The 20,090-nt window shown below is 48.3% G+C and overlaps 3 protein-coding genes across 3 annotated transcripts in view; all 3 read right to left on the bottom strand.

Moving 5' to 3' along the window:
- Positions 1 to 7,491: 7,491 nt before the first annotated feature.
- On the bottom strand, positions 7,492 to 18,041 carry LOC308150452 (hepatocyte growth factor-regulated tyrosine kinase substrate-like; the record flags this gene model as incomplete). Its single annotated transcript, XM_080523279.1, has 7 exons — positions 7,492 to 7,878; positions 8,046 to 8,231; positions 16,200 to 16,333; positions 16,543 to 16,720; positions 16,875 to 17,015; positions 17,637 to 17,800; positions 17,903 to 18,041. Coding segments are annotated over 7 exons (1,038 nt in total), but the record flags the coding sequence as incomplete, so codon positions are not given.
- Position 18,042: 1 nt separating this feature from the next.
- LOC308150451 (large ribosomal subunit protein bL12m-like) lies at positions 18,043 to 19,115 on the bottom strand (the record flags this gene model as incomplete). Its single annotated transcript, XM_080523278.1, has 4 exons — positions 18,043 to 18,126; positions 18,304 to 18,444; positions 18,612 to 18,683; positions 19,107 to 19,115. Coding segments are annotated over 4 exons (306 nt in total), but the record flags the coding sequence as incomplete, so codon positions are not given.
- A 399-nt stretch (positions 19,116 to 19,514) lies between these two features.
- LOC308150450 (proteasome adapter and scaffold protein ECM29-like) overlaps positions 19,515 to 20,090 on the bottom strand; it is a gene marked incomplete at both ends in the record, with an annotated part of 32,407 nt that continues 31,831 nt past the window's right edge. Inside the window, one exon of the mRNA XM_080523277.1 lies at positions 19,515 to 19,561. Coding sequence (XP_080379403.1) covers positions 19,515 to 19,561 — 47 coding nt within the window. The remainder of the gene's footprint in view (positions 19,562 to 20,090) is intronic.

The following is a 20,090-nucleotide window of genomic DNA, read 5'->3' as shown; positions in this document are numbered from 1 at the left end:
CTCCATTGCTTGTAAACAATCTCATATTTTGGGTTATGATTGGGTAAGTAGCTTGTACTAGCAGAAGTTGGAGGATGGGCTCTTTGTAATGAATGGAACTGAATAAGGAATGGTGTCAAACATTCTGTTCCATGCATTCCAATAAGCACATCCTCCGATTTCTACCTCCATCAGCCTCCCCTGCTCTGAAAGTGTATGACATAGCCTACTGGTAACTATCATTGTGTCACATTGATTTAACAGCCTGTGGATTGGTTCAAGCAATGTCTCTTACACCAATATGTTCCTATATAAATCCATGTGGGGAAGTGCAAACAGCAAACGCCTCTCTGGGGTAGTGGAAGAGCTGGCCTGAAACCAACCATTTTAAAGGCTTTTAAAGAAATTAATGAGAAAAACAATTAGTTAATTTATTTTACAATTCCAAAAGCTGGGAAACTAAAAACAGATGCATTGGCAACTAAAATCACCTCACTTTGGTAGAAGTCAACAGAATTGACACACATTATTACAAATAGCAGGTGCTCAAATCATCTCATCAGCATCAATGGTACGCATTGTGACTGCGTACATTTTTAAATATATGTATTGTGAATTGTATAAGGGACCAAAATAAACATTCTCAATCAATCAGCTTCACAATCTAGCTTTAGATAAGGGGAAGAATACAACCAACACATGACTGCAATGGAGAGAATGGCACTACCATAACACTGAAGTGAAACACAGAACACTCATTCTTTACACTTTGAAATCATTGAATGGAACAGTTTGATATGGTGACTGTCTTTAGGGCCACTCCTTCACAACGGTTAAATGACCGTTAATTAGGCTAGGCTGTATTAACGGCCGTTAATCTATCAAACTGTAACACACTTTGCACCGCAAAGATGGATATATTAACACAAATAAGTGTCAAATGTATTAATGGTCGTCTAATTAGTTAAATGATGAATGGTCTTCAGAAGAGGACGTAGGGCAGGGACATGTTCAGGTTGTAAATGACCCCTTTAAAGACAATGTGTTTAAGTTATATTGTATATATTTGGGGGTCTTTGTATTTAACTTGTAATTGTAAATGTAGATTTTCAATATGGTGTTTATGCACCATAACGTAACTTTTATGTTGACAGCCACGGAAATATATATATATATATATATATATATATACAGTATATATAGTATATAGTCCTATATCCTAGGACTGAAACGATGGAAAGTTGAAAGCGCTACCCTGTGAGGTACAACGTGGGTTCGTGCAACAGTAGAGGCCCGTCCGTCCCCATAGTGTACGACCAGGGAGACGCGTGGACCACCACAAACTTTTACGGACCCTATTCAAGAGGTATGAGGCTCTTAAAGATCTACATTTAACCTAAAACGTGTAGATTTAGCGACCGCTTGTGGTCAGAAGCTGCATCATACACCTTTTAATACCCAGCTGTATCATACACCTTTTAATCCGATTCCTGGGGATGCACATGCGGGATGACCTGACCTGGAAGGACAACACAAAAGCCACCATCAAGAGGGCACAACAGCGGCTATACACCCTGAGAGTCCTCAGGAAGGAACACAGCAAGCAGGAGATACTGGTGACCTTCTACCGCGGCGCAGTGGAGAGCATCCTCACCTACGGCATCTGCAACTGGTTCTCCAGCTGCACTACAGCGGAGGGAAATGCGCTACAGAGAGTCGTGAGAACAGCACAGAAGATCACCGGCGCCCCCCTCCCCTCTCTGGAAGAGCTGTACAACACACGCTGTCTCAGGAAGGCCTCCAAGATCTCCAGGGACCCGACCCACCCTGGGTACGAACACTTTACCAGGCTGCCCTCGAAAAGGCGGTTCAGGACCTTGGGCGCAAGGACAAACAGACTGAAGAACAGCTTCTACCACAGGGCCGTCCAGGCCCTGAACACAGCAAAGACCTAGGTTCTGGGCCCTGGACAGTCTGGACGGATTGATGGCAGCTGCTGGACTGAAAAAAATCAGGTGTAGTGCTGAGGCACAAACATGTACATTTCAAGCCTGCAAACTGCGACACTTTAAATAAATGTGAAATAACACTACTGTGCAATATGACAACCCTAGTCGTCTATCTGTACAGTATAGTATAGTGGATAGTGTACATAGCCTCTATTTATGTAAACCAGCTCCTTCCCTTCTTGTGATTCTTTTTAAAAAGTTTTTTTTTTTTTCCCTTTCCTAACACCAGGGGAGCCACCCCTCCTAAATTTCGTTGTTTGGTACCTGTACTGTAGCAATGACAAATAAAGACCATTCATTCATTCATTCATTAATATCATATACCTTTTAATACCCAGCTGCATGCTGAATCTTTGTGAGAGTTGTGACTACAACTATATAATTTTAATTATTTAATTTTAAATAAACTATTTAATAGTGTGTTTCTATTAAAGGGGAATTCCAGGCAGGCTTCATCACATTCAGAGCCATAAATAACCAACGGGCAGCCATGGCCATCTGCTCTGGAGTCAAACCTACTGGCTGTAACACTGAACATGTGAGTCAACATGTTACCCTATAAGAGACATTCTGTGAATAATGCAAAAATGTTGGTGTGTGTGCACCTGCGAAGGCCACTGAATGTACATGCACGTTTATTTGCATCATACCAACTGTGTACCGGTATGTGTGTTTCTCTCATTCCTCGTGTGTGTGTGTGTGTGTGTGTGTGTGTGTGTGTGTGTGTGTCATGTGTCATGTAAACTCTTTACAGTCTTTCTTGATTTTAGAGATGCTTTTGGGACATTAGCTCACAATATAATGATTAGATCACTGGAAGAGATACAGCTACCCCAGCTATTCATTGACATTGTGAGAGATGTGTACCGAAGCTCCACCATCCAAGTAATCTGTGGGAAGCAGCTCACTCGCCCAACACCACTTCAGACAGGCATTAAAACTGGCTGTCCATGGAGCGCGGTTAATTTCGTAATTGCCATCAACCAGTGGATTAAGTGGCTGTGTCAGTGTGCCCCTGAGGGTGTCATCTCCCCCAACCCAGTGCAGGGCTACGCAGATGATGTTGTCCTGGCCTCCAGGGAAGAGAGCGTCATCAAGAACATGCTCTGCAGGACGGATCGTTTTCTGGAATGGTCTGGCCTGGAGGTCAAAGCCAGCAAATGTGCTGTCCTGTATGAGAGGCGGAGTGGGGGGAACAGGTGGTACCACTCAAAAACAGACACACCCCCTGTGTTCTCTTTAGCAACACAGCCCATTCATGTAAATTCTCTCCATGAGACATACCCATATCTTGGACATAAAATTAACATCGCAGGAGAGTGGAAGGAGCAAGTCAATAACATCCTGACTGAGTTCACTTCCAGGCTGGACTTGATAGACAGTTGTCCTCTGCCACTAACTATGAAGTTAGAAGCCATCAGGCAGGTGGCCCTGTCCAAAGTTCAGCACCTCTTCTCCAATGTCCACATCCCCCAGAAAGTGCTGTGTGAAATGAACAACAAGACTGTGAGCGTAGTGCGCAGGTGGCTTGGACTCAATTCACACAGCACCCGTGACATCATCTTTCATCCCCAATGGGAGGGAGGGCTAGGGGTCCCCAATGTAGAATGGATCTACACCAGCATGAGAATTTCCCATCTTCTCAGGATGCTTAACAACGACGACAAGGACGTCAGGGAGCTGGCCCGCTCCTCCATGTTCCTGGACCTGAGGAGAAGGAAGGTCCCAGTTGCCAGGGGGGCGGAGCCCCACTTCCTTGGGTTCAAGAGGAAACCCAGCGGAAAATTGGACACTCATTCCGCTGGTTTTGGAGTCTGGTCTGATTGGCCAGACCTGAATGACCTCTGTGTCCGAGCCGGGGTGTCCCTGGAGTGGGTGCGGTCTGACTCTGAGACTGTTCGGGTCTCAGAGAACTGTATATCTGACCCTCTCACACAGGTCAGGGCAACAGCCTCCTTTGCTGGACAGAGCCACCAGCTAACATCTAGAGGGGCCAGACGGACTCTCATGGACCTTCATCAACATCAACAACAACAACACTGGACTGGTCTGAAACTCCAGGGAAAACTGGCATGTCTTCCCACAGCTGATCACTCTGTTTCCCATTCTTTTCTAAAAAACACTGCACTCGATGAGGACATTGTCATATTCACAACCAAGGCCAGATTACAAGTCCTTCCTACCAGACTCAACCTCTCTATTTGGTTTCCCTCCACTCAGGTTCCTCATTGCTTGCACCACACCACAGAACAGGTTACAGAAACACTTTCACATATCTTGAATGGCTGTTATGTTTACAAAGGAATGTATATAGCACGTCATGACAGAATTGTGAGCCTAATAGTAAAGGACATATCACTCCACTTCCCAGTTACAGTGAAAATGTATACACATGCTTGTGTCAATGCATCCATGTTCAATTTCTGTAATGACCAATGTCACTTTTCACAGTTGTCTGCTAACACACCAGATGTTGTTGTTGTTAATGAAGAGTCCAGAGAGGTGTCTGTATTAGAGGTAGCATGCACCTTTGATATAAGCCTAGAGGAAGCCTTCATGACTAAGGTCATGAAATACCAGCAGCTTGTAGACACCATCTCAGAGCTAGGCTATAGGTGTACGCTATTAGTCTTTATATTTGGCAGTCTTGGACATGTGCACAGATTGGTTGTCAGAGGACTACGTCTACTGGGAATGTCCAAGGGAGAAGCAAAAAGGCTCAGCAAGTATTGCTCTGTCTCTGCGATTATTGGCAGCCGCCAAATATGGCGGAGACGGTGTTACTTGTACCCGTGAGTCTTGTCCTGTTGTATGTGAAAGACATTGTCCATGTCTGTTTGTGAATGCATCCCATCTGTGCCTTCAGTATTTGTGTCCTTGTATACTTGTTTCTATGTGGACAGAAATAAATGATTAAAATGTGTGTGTGTGTGTGTGTGTGTGCGTGCGCGTGCGTGTGTTCCATCATCCCCTCTAGAAGCTGGGAAGCTGTCTAGAACTTCCATTTGGGAAGGGGCGCACACACACACAATCCTATTAACCAGGTAATCTCTGAGCCTATCTGCCATATGCTCATCCACCACCAGTCTCCATATTTCTTTAGCTTCTTTCACACAGCCCAAGAACAGGTGAGACTGTCAGAGAGATTCAATGTTTTATTTGACAGTGCTTTCAAGACTTTCCAAGAGTCATGACCTTATGGAGAACTATACAATATCTGGATGACTATAAAAAAATGGTTTTATCTACCCAGACCATGCTGCTGTTTCCTCTGGCTGACAGGAACCAGGGATGACCTGTCGTCGGTGTTGTGATGTGCTGTGCGTGTGCTGGAGGATCAGTCTCATCTAAGGGAGCTGTTTGCCTTAGAACTGGGCTCTGGAATCTAACAGCATGTGGCGCACCTTTGCTAGGAGATGCACCACGTCACCTGGAAGCTGTCAGACATCAAAGAGGAGTCTGGTGACAGATTGGCCCTCCAGACTGTCACCTCCTCTCTGATCCCATATCAGAAGGCATTGGCATGCTTACAGTATATATGCTTTATTTTGATACATGCTCACAATGTTTTTTAGGCAGCAAAACGGAATGACTGCATATTCATTTAGGTTGTACATTTGATTAAAGTCTATTATTCAATAGTTTGTTCATGATCTGATGATGATGATGATGATGATGCATTGTTATAGTTGGAGTGGCTAACAGGGGTAAATATGTTATGACGTCTTTTGGAAAAGTAAGCTAAAGATGCAATGAGTATGATGTTGTTTTGCAGTGTGGCAACCAAAGTGAAGACTGTGCTCCAGCACGTGCGGAGCAATTAGAGAAATGGGCAGGCCTCCCACATAACTCCTGTGATGTCACTATCACCACCAACTTGTTTCAATATAACTCTAGTACAAAACTAGTACGGTAGTACAAATCCTTTCTTATGGTAAATTCGTCACCTAGGAAACACACCCCCACTTTATATGGTGAGCTATGCTGTGCTTGTGTAACTGACCTTCAAAGTCATTGTGAAGCTCCAACAACTGCTTGTAACTGGGTAGTATTAAGTAGTACGAAATGAAACTACATAATGAAATTCTTAGTGGCCTCTATAGGACATTAAATTGCTCACGAACCAAATACACTTTGGCCTAGTAAACATGTAATAGGTTTCTATGTTCTATAATGAAAATATGGTATTATACCTTTTACTTCTCAGTTAGGGGCCATCACACTTTATAACTTACAAATATCTAATTATGGCAGCAGTTCTCGATTGTTTATGCGAACATTTAGCATTTGCCCCATTACTTCTGGATCTCATCTGATTACAGAAACACAAAAACATCAAATGGACAATAGATGAACAAGATATTTATTAAATATAATCTTAAAATTACTTCAGTATGACAGATCAGTATGATGGAACAAAAGATGTTCACAGATGGCATTAAAGGGTTACAGAAGTCACTGATGTGGGTGTATGTTACAAACATGCGCAACACATGTCCATCCTGAAGCACTACCACCTCTCCCCTATGTTTCTCAATGAGATACCAAAATACCTAAAGAAAACCCTGCCTATAGGCCTACCCACACTCTGCAGAAACTCTCAGTTACAGCATAGTCAACAGCTCAGCAACAACAGATACACTGGGGATATAGATCTAAATCTGACATCCATTGCCAATAACCATTGCCAATAACTATTGGCAATGGAGCAACATTTGGGATCACTTCATTTTGTTTTCCTATCATGACACCCTTGTTCCTGGAAAGTGATGCAAGCCATTGTGGTACGGTGTTGTGACACAGCACACCATCAGATTTGACTGAAAGATATTGTGTTTAGAGTTATAGATTGTGGGTGCAGCAATTATATATACACACGCTGCTTGCCACATGTTCTTGTTACCTCATGTACCTTACTATCATAAGAAGTGTAAACTTCCCTCCCTCCCTCAAAATGTACAGTTCCTTCAATGTCTCCATTATCAACTAAACATCTAGTGTGAAACCCCCAAAACTCAATGCAGTGCACTACAAAGCTTTGTTCAAAACAAGAAGGCCATCTCTACTTGGTGGAGCTGTGTACAGTTAATTTGTGCATGGGTGAGGGGAAATGGAAAAACTACACTGGAATGTCAACTCTAGAGGTTAGGAGAGGTGGGTTAGTGCATTATATCTCTGGTGCTATCACTGGGACCATTTTGGCTGTGCTATCTGTCCTCAAGCTTCTCTCTCTCTCTCCCTCCCTCCACTCTCACAACATCTCTCTCAGCCAGAGCAAAAAGATTTCTCAGGACGAGCTGCACTCGTTTTCCATTTGCGGAAATAATAACGATTTAACACATGCAAATTCGCTTTAGAAAAATATGAGACAACGGATGGTTATGTCTTGTCTTTTTGATGTATATCATATTTTCTTACTAATTTTAACTATTATAGGACTGACTATTTGAGTTTCAGCAATTTTTTATAAGGAAATACTACATACATATCAGAGGACCAAAATAGAGAGAGGGAAGGTTGACAGATCTGCGGTGTGGTCACCCCCACCTAACCCTTCCACACCCCCAACCTCATTCTCAGGGGAGGAGGGTGGATGGCTAAGAGGGTAACATTTCTGTAACATCATCACAATATTTGCACATTGCCACAACATCACAGTAGGATTGTAAGATGTCTGTTTCCTGGGGATCCCACAAGCCCACAAGAGTGAGGACAGAAATGGGAGGAGAAGAGCGAAGGGAAGGGGTGGGTGTAGTGTGTTGGACCCTGCAGGTCAAGGCTGAAGGGCAGGCGGTCAGTCGAATGAGATGAGCTGTGCCTCTGCGCTTCCTGGGATGGCCTGGGGTTGCTGCTGCTGCACCTGCTGCTGAGGGCCACCAGGAGGAGCCATCTACACACAGAGACACAAACAAGAATGCTGAGAGGCGCTCGCTGATACAAAACACAGCTACACCACAAACATGCCAAAATGTCAGTTTGTCAGAGGTAAACGACAACTCATTGCGTATTCTGGTTTATACTGTTTGAGCGGAGGGAGAGAGGAAGCCATGAGCTCACCTGCTGCTGGTACATGGGCTGCTGGCCTTGCATGTAGGGCTGTTGGGGGGGCATGTTGGGGTCTTGACCGGGCAGTGCTGACATCATGTTCTGCATGGCGTACGGCTGGTAGCCCATGTAGCCCATGCCATTGGTAGGGGGTGCCTGTGGCATAGGGGGCATACTCTGGGCCTGGGACACGACGTTCTACAAAGGAAAGAGACCAGCATATCATTAAAGAGACCAGCATATCATTAAAGAGACCAGCATATCATTAAAAAAACACGCTAATGGACGTCTGTTGACCAAAACATCGGCATCTTCCCCAGATAAATACACTGCGTTCCAAATTATTATGCAAATGATATTTTTCTCAGATTTTCCTAAATAGTCGATGCAAATGACAATCAGTATAATTTTCAAGTCATCAACCGTTAGAGTATAATTCAAATTGTATTGAACAAACCTCCCAATGATGACAGTATTTTTTTTTTTAAATAAAAAACTCAAAATGCACTGTTCCAAATTATTATGCACAACAGAGTTTCAAAACATTTTATAGGTTGTAAAGAACTAAAAATGGTAATTTGATGAATTTAGGGTTAGGAGGTCATATTAGGAGGTCATATTTACTGAAATCAAAAGCTATTTCAAACAAAAACATCTTAACAGGTCAAGTTACATGTTAACATAGGACCCCTTCTTTGATATCACCTTCACAATTCTTGCATCCATGCCTATAGCAGCCAATGACACAGAGGTATTCTTTGCAGCATGACAGTGGGCTCAGAAATACATGAAGACTAATTTCCAAACAGTCTTGTTTACTGATGAGTGCCGTGCAACCCTGGATGGTCCAGATGGATGGAGTAGTGGATGGTTGGTGGATGGCCACCATGTCCCAACAAGGCTGCGACGTCAGCAAGGAGGTGGCGGAGTCATGTTTTGGGCCGGAATCATGGGGAGAGAGCTGGTAGGCCCTTTTAAGGTCCCTGAAGGTGTGAAAATGACCTCGGCAAAGTATGTAGAGTTTCTGACTGACCACTTTCTTCCGTGGTACAAAAAGAAGAACCGTGCCTTCCGTAGCAAAATCATCTTCATGCATGACAATGCACCATGTCATGCTGCAAAGAATACCTCTGTGTCATTGGCTGCTATAGGCATAAAAGGAGAGAAACTCATGGTGTGGCCCCCATCTTCCCCTGACCTCAACCCTATTGAGAACCTTTGGAGCATCCTCAAGCAAAATATATATGAGGGTGGGAGGCAGCTCACATCAAAACAGCAGCTCTGGGAGGCTATTCTAGCATCCTGCAAAGAAATTCAATCAGAAACTGTCCAAAAACTCACAAGTTCAATGGATGCAAGAATTGTGAAGGTGATTGTAACCAGGGAGTAGCTAAAAGGACTGTAGAATTTAGGAAGGGCTGGTTATCTAACTAACTCTGAGCTAAATAGGCAGTGTAGGAGGATACAGGCAGGGGGCGCCAGCAACCCTTTAGACTAGCAGTACTATCGTTAGCATTAGCATTAGCATTAGCATTAGCATTAGCATTAACATTAGCTAACAGACGACTAAACACACAGTAACGGTATCCCATATGAACAAACACATTTATTTATACAAATTATACACATCCCAAATATACTCCCTCCCCGCCGGCCACACACACACTCACTCACTCACAGTATCTGGCCTGAACAGGCTTAGAGTCCCGGACTGAAAGGAGCGCGTTGAGGCCTGGTTGGAGCTCGCATGTGCTTCGAGGAAGGTAGCAGACAAAGGGGGGGGGGTGACGTAGCAACTCGAAGGGAAAGGGGCTTCTTCGTAGTCCACGACGAGGTGTGAAGGGCTCAGGTCCGGGGGTCCACGGTAAGCTCCGGTGGAGTCAGCGGTCGGTCGCAATCCACTCGTGGAGGCGACGGCTCTGTCCAGCTTGGGTCTCGCTTGGTCCAACGTTAGCAGCCGGCTGCTGGCAAGGCTGGCTAACGGGGACACAGCTAAACGGGCTATCACAGTTGGGAACTCAATAATCACTATTCAGGTCTTCAGCTTCAGCACGGTGTGCGTGTTACTGACTCCGCCATCTTAGATCGACTTCTCGTTCGCTCTGCTTATTCTCACTCTCGTTACTCTCATCACTCTGATTCTCGTCACACTGACGCACAGAGCACTTCCGTCCCTATATATATCAACCGGACACAGCATCCGGGTCACGGACACACCCCGGATATACCACGTCATTAAACATATACATAAACATTACAATAACAATACATACACCTTCATGAAAACGTACATGAATAATATGGAAAATAATAAAGGAAAGAACAGGGGCAAAATAGGGCTGATTCGGGGAAACTAAACTGGCTCTAAATTGTGGGCCTTCATAACAGCCGCCCCATGAAACCCTCGGTTTCATTTAACTAGGGAAGGCACACTGGCTAGGCTGCTCTAGCAGCGTGAGGTAGGAGGTGATAGTGTCCTTCGTAATTTGAGGGAGCTCAATCAGGCGTGCCACAGGTCGGGTGTAAGTGCGACCACCAACGTCCACGATGGCCGTCCGCACCCTTCCATCCGGACCCGGCAGGACCTTGGTCACTCTGCCTGTCTGCCAGGCGGCGCGTGGAAGGGACTGGTCGATCACCAGTACCACGGCACCTTCGGACAAGTTGTCTCTCTCCCTCAGCAGAGTCTTCTGCTTCTCCTCGTCCTCTTCCTGAGCTGCTTGGCTTGTTCCTTCTCCTTCTTAGCCAGGTAAAAGAGGACGTCTTCATAGATCTCAAGCCTGTCTCTCTCTGGGACACAGCTCCAGACGTCCAGCTCTGCAAACATCTGCTCTGCTTCCTTGTATCTGGTGGTCGAGGACATTTGTCATGGTTCTCCAGGAATCGCTGATACGTCTCTTTAGACTCCTTGTACTTGATCCTGACCTCCTCCTCCGTCTGCACCTTGTAGGCATTAAACGCTTGCTTCTTCTCACTCAGCTTGGGCAGGGCGCTGTAGCTTGGGTCGTTGATGATCATTTTCATGGCTTGCTCCCATGACGCGTTGGATGAAACACCCTTCTCCTTCAGAAGCTCTTTGAAGGCCTGCTTGGCCTCCTCTTTTGTGTTCCACTTGTACGTTTTCTTCGCCAACTCCGGCCTTTCCTCCTTGGAGGCGTCTACAATACTGGCTGAGACTTCCATGGCTGACGTGTCCTCGACGGAGTTGACGGGTGCGTCAATGCTGACCTCGGCCACGTGAGGGTGCATGGCCACCTGCAGGTGTTCCTCGGCAACAGCTGTTGCCGCCATGGCCTCCATGTCCATCATGGTCGCCATGGTAGCAGCAGGATCAACCTGAAGAGTGGGGACGGGGGCGGTGCCAGGAGCTGCAGCTTCTACCGTCCCATTCTCCTCCGCTTTGATCATCGCTTCCAGATCTTCCAGCTCTTTGGGCTTGGTCCACCGGGACTCCTTAGTCTGGGAGTTGTAGTAGTAAGGCTTTCCCGTGTCAGACTTGTACTCCTTCCACGGGCACTTAGACAACATTTGCTCAGCAGGAGATTTCAGGTCGTCTGGTTTCTCCCATGAGGACTGTTTAGTCTCTGGGTTGTAGAAGTAGGTCTTCCCATCCAGAGACTTATGCTCTGTCCACAGAGACTTCTTCTTTGGTTGGTCATCCTGTGGTGAACCATTTGTGGTACTAACTGTTCCAGGTGCACTGGCAGCAATAGATTCCACTCCAGGCGGTCCTGTTGGCTGCATCGCTGCAGCTGGCATGTGATGGGGCATCATCATCCCGGGCATCATGGGTGGCATCATGCCTGGCATCTGCCCCATAGGGGGCATTCCCATCGGTGGGTAATGAGGCGGCATTCCAGGAGGTCCCATCATGTTGACTGAACAGTGAGCGTCCAGACTTGGCCACTCCGCAATAACGTGCGACCTGGTTGGTTGGTTTGCTTCTTCGGTTCGGACATGGAGGGATGACGTAGCTCTCCCGTCTCTATCTCTCCACTCGGTAGCGCCTTGGAGGGCCCACCCAAGCGCAGTCTTAACAGCCATCGGGAAGCCTCGTGGTCCTCTCAGCGGAGGACGGAGCGACACGATCAGTGCAGCGTTGTCCGAGCCGATGAGAAGGGTTGGCTCCGCTCCTTCTATCGGATGTAGGTCTACTCGCCGTAGGTGGGAATATCTTGCGCGTAATCTCTCCAGGGGGTAGTCGTAGCGGGAGAGCGCTAGCTGGTCTGCGGTGAAGACATTCCGAAGCCGATATCTGTCCGACGGCCGCCTCGCCGGGGAGATAGAGAAGTTGATTCTCGCCCCGGTGACCTCTTTAAGGTCGCGACGTATCGTGCGCAGAGTCAGCTTCTCCTCAGCCCCTTGGAGCCCCAACTGGCGCACTGCCGCCTGGAGAAGGATGGTCCGTTCCGACCCGTCGTCTAGAACGGCGTACGTGTCGTACACAGCGTTGTTGTGGTGAAGTCGGACCTTCACCACCTTCAGTAGGACCTTGGGGCCGCTGCTCTGGTTTGGGTCTAGATAGTAGACAGGTGTTTCCTCTTCCGGTGCGCTACCGGACCTAGGGCTTCTGGTGCCCTCCGTGGACCTGGCGAGGGAGACCTCGTGTAGGATGTTGAGGTGGACCTCCTCACAGCGGTTGCACTTTCTCCTCAAGGTGCAGTTCTTAGCCAGATGGTCGCGCCCACAGTTCCAGCACCTCTTGTTCTCCTCGAGCCACCTCTGCTTGGCCTCGGTACTCAGGTTGTTGAAGTCACTGCACTCATTGAACCAGTGCTCGCTGGTGCAGTACGGACATGGCGGTGGACCTCTCCGTCCCCTTTGAGGGGGTTGAGAGGAATCCTTTCCCTCAGGTCGGGCTTTCCTCTCTCTCCGAGGCTCCTCCTCCGTGTGCAGCACTCCTACTGGGCGTCCTCTGTTCGAGCTCGGCCCGTCCCAGCGGTCTCCCTTCTCCCTCTCCTTCTTCGGCTCAGCGTAACCCATGGCGTCTACGTTGGTGTCATGCACTTCCTCCAGTAGGAACTCCGCGAAGGCAGCCATGCTCAGACCCAACTTCCCGGGGTTACGAACGCGCTGCTGTCGCCGGAACCTCTCCTGCCGGAAGCGTGGGATCTTGCGGAGCAGCCGCTCTACGTTGGAGGTGCTGTTGATCTCGCTGGCGCCAGCTGGGCCCTGCGTCTTCAGCATTCCAACCAAGGTGTGCACGCGGAGCGCGAAGTCATCCAGCGCCCGTTCATCCTTGATGGGGGCCTGCTGTTCGAGGGCTTGCAGTTCAGCAAGGGCGTGGTTCCAGGGACGACCGTAGCGGGCATCCAAGTCGGCGAGCGCTCTGGTGTAAGGTGTCGGTGCGGAGGCATGGGCCAGAACCATGTTGTGGGCTCTGGGGTTCCTCACATGCTGAAGGAGAATCGCATATTTGTAGGACTCTGAGCAGGAGTCGTCCAAGAGCGTGTCTAGGCAGATGCGTAGTTCCACATACTGGCTCCTGTCCTCGTCCTTGAAGAAGGGGAACTTGGGTCCCTCCACCTGGGGAAACATCCTGTAGTGGATGATCGGGGCTGGAGTGACGGTCTGGGTGTCCGGCCTGCATGCCTCTTGGTTCACTGGAGGACCTAGGGGTGTGCTACGCTCTTGGGGAATGGCTCCCCTCCCGGGCAGCGACGCTGGCTCCCTCTGGGCCGCGTAGCGGTCGGGTCCCTGGTCCTCTTCTTTCCAGGTGGTCAGCTGGGCCTGTAGTTGGACAGTCATGGCGGGGGTCATGGAGCCATCGGCGGGGGGTTCAGGAGACGGCACTCGAGAGGGCCGTGCGGATGATGCTCTGGAGCTACGGGCCGACGGAGCTCTGCTGATGCACACGTCGCGCATGGTCTGCATCATTTCCGCCATCGTCTCCGCGTGCAGTTGCTCTCTCTCCATCTGGAGGCGCTCGCGTTCTAGCGCCTCCTGGCGCTGCCTCTCCGCCGCGCGTTCCGCCCCCTCCATCTGGAGGCGTTCACGTTCTAGCGCCTCCTGGCGCTGCCTCTCCGCCGCGCGTTCCGCCCCCTCCATCTGGAGGCGTTCACGCTCGAACTGGAGGCGTTCCCGCTCTAACGCCATCTCGGCCTGTTGGCGCATACATTCTGACAGCGCGGCACTACTCCCTCTGGAGTGCAGGCTATCCGCCCCAGAGGCAGAACTGCCCACGGAAACCCTGGACCGGGAGGAAGCCACTGAACGGCAGGAGCTAGGTCTCGGGCGCGCCGTACTGGGAGGCAGATCGTTAAGGCTGAGGCCCTCCCTCTTCCGCCCGCAGGCGCTGTCGGACCGGGCCTCTCCTTCCTGCTCTTCCGTTTCTACGGCAAAACCCTGCTGTTCTGCCATCTCATCCTCAGGCTGGTGCTCTTTGATGGCTGTCTCGGTGCTAGCCACCCGCGCGCCGGCGGACACCTCGGCCTCTCCGACCACTGTATCCCGTGGAGTGCGCTCCTCACTACCACTCAGTGAGCTTTCGAGCTCAAGCTCATACTCCTGTAACCTCGGAGGCAACCGCGGGACTCTCTGTGGTCGTGGCTCTGGCTCAGGGGGCGGAGAAGGGGGGGTAACTGTCTTGTCTGGTTGGCTGCGCTCAGCCATGCTATCACTACACAACCTATCCGGCTCGAAGGACCAATTGTAACCAGGGAGTAGCTAAAAGGACTGTAGAATTTAGGAAGGGCTGGTTATCTAACTAACTCTGAGCTAAATAGGCAGTGTAGGAGGATACAGGCAGGGGGCGCCAGCAACCCTTTAGACTAGCAGTACTATCGTTAGCATTAGCATTAGCATTAGCATTAGCATTAGCATTAACATTAGCTAACAGACGACTAAACACACAGTAACGGTATCCCATATGAACAAACACATTTATTTATACAAATTATACACATCCCAAATATACTCCCTCCCCGCCGGCCACACACACACTCACTCACTCACAGTATCTGGCCTGAACAGGCTTAGAGTCCCGGACTGAAAGGAGCGCGTTGAGGCCTGGTTGGAGCTCGCATGTGCTTCGAGGAAGGTAGCAGACAAAGGGGGGGGGGTGACGTAGCAACTCGAAGGGAAAGGGGCTTCTTCGTAGTCCACGACGAGGTGTGAAGGGCTCAGGTCCGGGGGTCCACGGTAAGCTCCGGTGGAGTCAGCGGTCGGTCGCAATCCACTCGTGGAGGCGACGGCTCTGTCCAGCTTGGGTCTCGCTTGGTCCAACGTTAGCAGCCGGCTGCTGGCAAGGCTGGCTAACGGGGACACAGCTAAACGGGCTATCACAGTTGGGAACTCAATAATCACTATTCAGGTCTTCAGCTTCAGCACGGTGTGCGTGTTACTGACTCCGCCATCTTAGATCGACTTCTCGTTCGCTCTGCTTATTCTCACTCTCGTTACTCTCATCACTCTGATTCTCGTCACACTGACGCACAGAGCACTTCCGTCCCTATATATATCAACCGGACACAGCATCCGGGTCACGGACACACCCCGGATATACCACGTCATTAAACATATACATAAACATTACAATAACAATACATACACCTTCATGAAAACGTACATGAATAATATGGAAAATAATAAAGGAAAGAACAGGGGCAAAATAGGGCTGATTCGGGGAAACTAAACTGGCTCTAAATTGTGGGCCTTCATAACAGTGATATCAAAGAAGGGGTCCTATGTTAACATGTAACTTGACCTGTTAAGATGTTTTTGTTTGAAATAGCTTTTGATTTCAGTAAAGTTGACCTCCTAATATGACCTCCTAACCCTAAATTCATCAAATTACCATTTTTAGTTCTTTACAACCTATAAAATGTTTTGAAACTCTGTTGTGCATAATAATTTGGAACAGTGCATTTTGAGTTTTTTATTTAAAAAAAAAATACTGTCATCATTGGGAGGTTTGTTCAATACAATTTGAATTATACTCTAACGGTTGATGACTTGAAAATTATACTGATTGTCATTTGCATCGACTATTTAGGAAAATCTGAGAAAAATATCATTTGCATAATAATTTGGAACGCAGTGTAGGAAGTAGCAAGAAAGTCAGTGTGCTCAAGTTTTTCCTTTTCAACATTTATATCATTCAACATCTTTTGGCCTGGTTCGTGCCGACTGAACACGACCCTGGTTTGAAAGTCAGCCTCCTTTTACCTGGTAGCCCTGTGTGGGCGTGGGCTGGTAGTTAGAGTAGGCAGGACTGGTGGTGGGTGGAGCCTGGCCAGGAGGTGCAGGCTGGCCATTGGTGCCTGCTGGCTGGTACATGTAGGCATTCACCATGTTGGGGTCTAGAGCCGGGAGACAAACAAGACGTTAGTCCATAGAAGACTCCTACACGCGACAACATTATTCTGGCACGTCAAATAGTGTTAAAGACGTCAAGCTTGCTTTTATTCTTTGAATTGGATTATTTTGCCACTGATATGTAAAACACATAAGCAAAGAGAAAAAAAAAAAAATTCAACCACCAGGCTTGACACTCTACTGCCCTACTCACCTGTGGGGGGCATGGCCTGGTATTGCCCAGGCCCAGGCTGCCCAGGCTGGTTCATGTAGACATTGTGCATGGGCGACCCTTCCACTGATCCAGCAGGGCTGAAGGTGCCAGGGTAACTGGGGGGGCCGGCAGGCTGGTACACCACGCCTCCTGCCACATTGGGGGGCAAAGACTGCATCTGCACATCAGAACAAAGCAGATAAGAGGAGAGGTTCATAAAACATAGCGCATTTTACAACATTTGAGAAACATACAATGATCTCTAAACGGAGGGTAGATGTATGCAGAACATAGTGTGGATCCTCCATAGTGTACGGATCTCTATGGTGTACCTGGGCGTAGGGCAGAGAGAAGGCGGGCATCTGGGCCCGCATCTGGATGGTGTGTTTCTGCTGTTCCAGGCGCATCTGCCTCTCTTTCTCCTGCTCCTGCAGACGCTGGATGGCCAGCTGCCTCTGCATCTCCAAGTACTCCTGAAACACAGAAACAACGTCAGCCACACTTCCACCACGCACCAGCTCCTGTGACTCAACCCCCTTCTCCTTGGTATGGCAAATTCGGAGCTTGAAAATCGTTCAAATCGTGCCCCGCGGTGGTGTAGCGGTCTAAGCACTGGCCACTAGTGCATGCTGCCCACCGGGGACTGGGTTCGAATCCCAGCTCGCCAGATCCGGATATGGCTGGGGCACACACGGGGAGCGGCATATTGGGCGGCCGCTCCCGAGGGTGGTATAGGAGTATTTCCGGACAAGGATCCTTCGCGCAACAGCGCCCCCGGGGTGCCGGAATAACAGGTGCTGGGCTCGAGGAGCCAGTCAGCTAGTCTGCCTGGCGGCCTCTTCTGGGACTGCCGGCCACGGGGTCGTGCGACGGATCCTTCGCAATAGGCAGGGGATAATTGGATGCTAGGTTGGGTTTAATTGGCTACCAAATTGGGTGAAAAAGGGATAAAATCAAAAAAAATAAAAATAAAAAATCGGTCAAATCACGGTCAAGGTCAATAATATTCCCATTTCATGAGTCGCCTTCAGGATACAGTTGTGTTAGGTCACTGAGTAAGTCCGTGTCCGGTTCTTCTTAGGGCTTTCCCTCACCTGTTTCTTCTGCCTCATGATCTCTAGTTTCTGCGCCAGCTGGATCTGCCTCTGTCTCTCTGCGGCGCGACGCAGCTTCTCTCTGTGTTCGTCCCGCAGGGCGTTGAGAGCGGCCCGCGCGTCTCGCACCTGAGTCAGCTTGTCCTGCAGCCCCTCGTAGTACACTGCCAACGGACGTGGAGAGATGGGTTCAGTTGGTGACACGTTACTGAGACAGACAGACACAGACACACAGACACACAGACACAGACACAGCTAGTACTCACGTCTCTTCTCATCCAGCTGGTTAAGGATGTCCAACAGTTGCGGGTGCATGTTGTTGATGGACTGGAAGAGTGAGAGCACGGCACTGTCGTTGGTGATGCTGCGCCCACGCATGTGGTTGCTCTTCATGCGGTTCAGCTTCCAGGGCTGCTTTCAGTTTTCCTGCCTCCTCTTTGGACACGTTGGCCCGGATATCCTGGGGCAGGGACTCCACCAGCCTCTTCGACTATTGGAGGAAGAACAAGAGGTGATGAGTGATAGAACTGATCCTACATGGTGCATGCGTAAGAGTACATTATCCAAATGATTTTTGACTTTGTATGTCATGTTCGGCAGGATAAAAGCATCACCAGCTGTAACAATATACAGAGACCAGAAGCACAGCATTTTGAATGAGACTTACCTGCACCAGGTTCAAGCCTTGGATACAGTTCTTCACTTCCTTTATGAGTTTGACTTTGTCAGCTGCCTTTAGTTCTGTCAGCTTTACTGTGAAATGAGTCTTCTCCTTCTTGACTGGTGATGCCTCCCCCTCCTTCACTGCCTGTTTACACAGAATAAGAAAGAATGGAAGATTACACATGCCATAATGCATGGAATGCACGCTAAATACATATGTATAAAATCAAACAAACATCATCAAGTATTTCCCCATAGATTAAGTCACTTTGCAGAACAAGATTGATTAGATTGACTCCAGGCCTGTCTTACCAGAGGTGTAGGTGCTGCCGCTGCCATCGCCCCCATAGGCATCATACCAACATCCTGGATATTAAGGGTTTTCTGTGACAAAAACACACAGCAAAGGCTGTTACTGAACAAGACTCCAGAAATGGGTTTTTCCATAGGTCAAGTGTGTGTGTGTGTGCGTGTGTGTGTGTGTGTGTGTGTGTGTGCGTGCGCGTGCGTGCGTGTGTTCCATCATCCCCTCTAGAAGCTGGGAAGCTGTCTAGAACTTCCATTTGGGAAGGGGCGCGCACACACACACACAATCCTATTAACCAGGTAATCTCTGAGCCTATCTGCCATATGCTCATCCACCACCAGTCTCCATATTTCTTTAGCTTCTTTCACACAGCCCAAGAACAGGTGAGACTGTCAGAGAGATTCAATGTTTTATTTGACAGTGCTTTCAAGACTTTCCAAGAGTCATGACCTTATGGAGAACTATATTCTGGATGACTATAAAAAAATGGTTTTATCTACCCAGACCATGCTGCTGTTTCCTCTGGCTGACAGGAACCAGGGATGACCTGTCGTCGGTGTTGTGATGTGTAATGCATGGAATGCTATGAGTCATGGTATCAAACACGCGTACAACACCCTCAAGTATAACATGCATGATATCTTGTGGTGTTTGATTGATTATATAATCAAAGTGATTGCTACCATTGCTATGCTGACGACACACAACTCTGCATTAAACTGGACCCAACCCCTCAGTCAACCTCATCTGCACTCACCATCTGCCTGGAGGAGATAAAGGCGTGGATGAGAGTTAACTTCCTTCAATTAAATAGCTGCAAAACAGAAGCCATCCTCATCGGCACCCCTCACCAGGTTAAATCATCCCCCATAACAAGCAGCACTTTCTCTGGACAGGTTATCCCTCTGTCATCCGTCGTCACCAACCTTGGTGTTCGAATGGACCCCCACCTCAACTACGAGGCCCACATTAAACACATATCCAAAACGTCATTCTTCCACCTTAGAAATATAGCAAAACTCCGCCCCAGCCTGTCTTTGCCCGATGCCGAGAAGTTAGTCCATGCCTTTGTCTCCTCCAGGCTCGACTACTGCAACGCACTTCTCATCGGGATCCCTAGCAAGAGCCTTCAGAAGCTCCAGTACATTCAGAACAGCGCTGATAGGATCCTGATGAGAGTGCGCAAATACGATCACATCACCCCCATCCTCCACTCACTACACTGGCTTCCCATCTCCTCTCGGATCATTTACAAAATCTCACTGTTAACCAGGGTTCGAGTTATGTGGGAGCCAATGGGAGCTGAGCTCCCATAGAGATGGTCTGAGGCTCTCTGAGCTCCCATGAAGGCAGTAAAATCAAAAATCTGTGGGGGTCGCTAATAATACATTACCACAACTATTATTTGATCAAAATGTCAATGTAATGAATATTATTTAATTTATATTATAAATATTGTAAAATAAACAAGTTTTTCAAAAGAA

Source organism: Nansenia antarctica (assembly GCF_963989245.1).
Source record: "Nansenia antarctica genome assembly, chromosome: 2".
In the NCBI taxonomy this organism is placed as follows: Eukaryota; Metazoa; Chordata; class Actinopteri; order Argentiniformes; family Microstomatidae; genus Nansenia; species Nansenia antarctica.
Note: the sequence above shows the minus strand (reverse complement) of the source record. Positions and strands in the feature narration are given on the sequence as shown.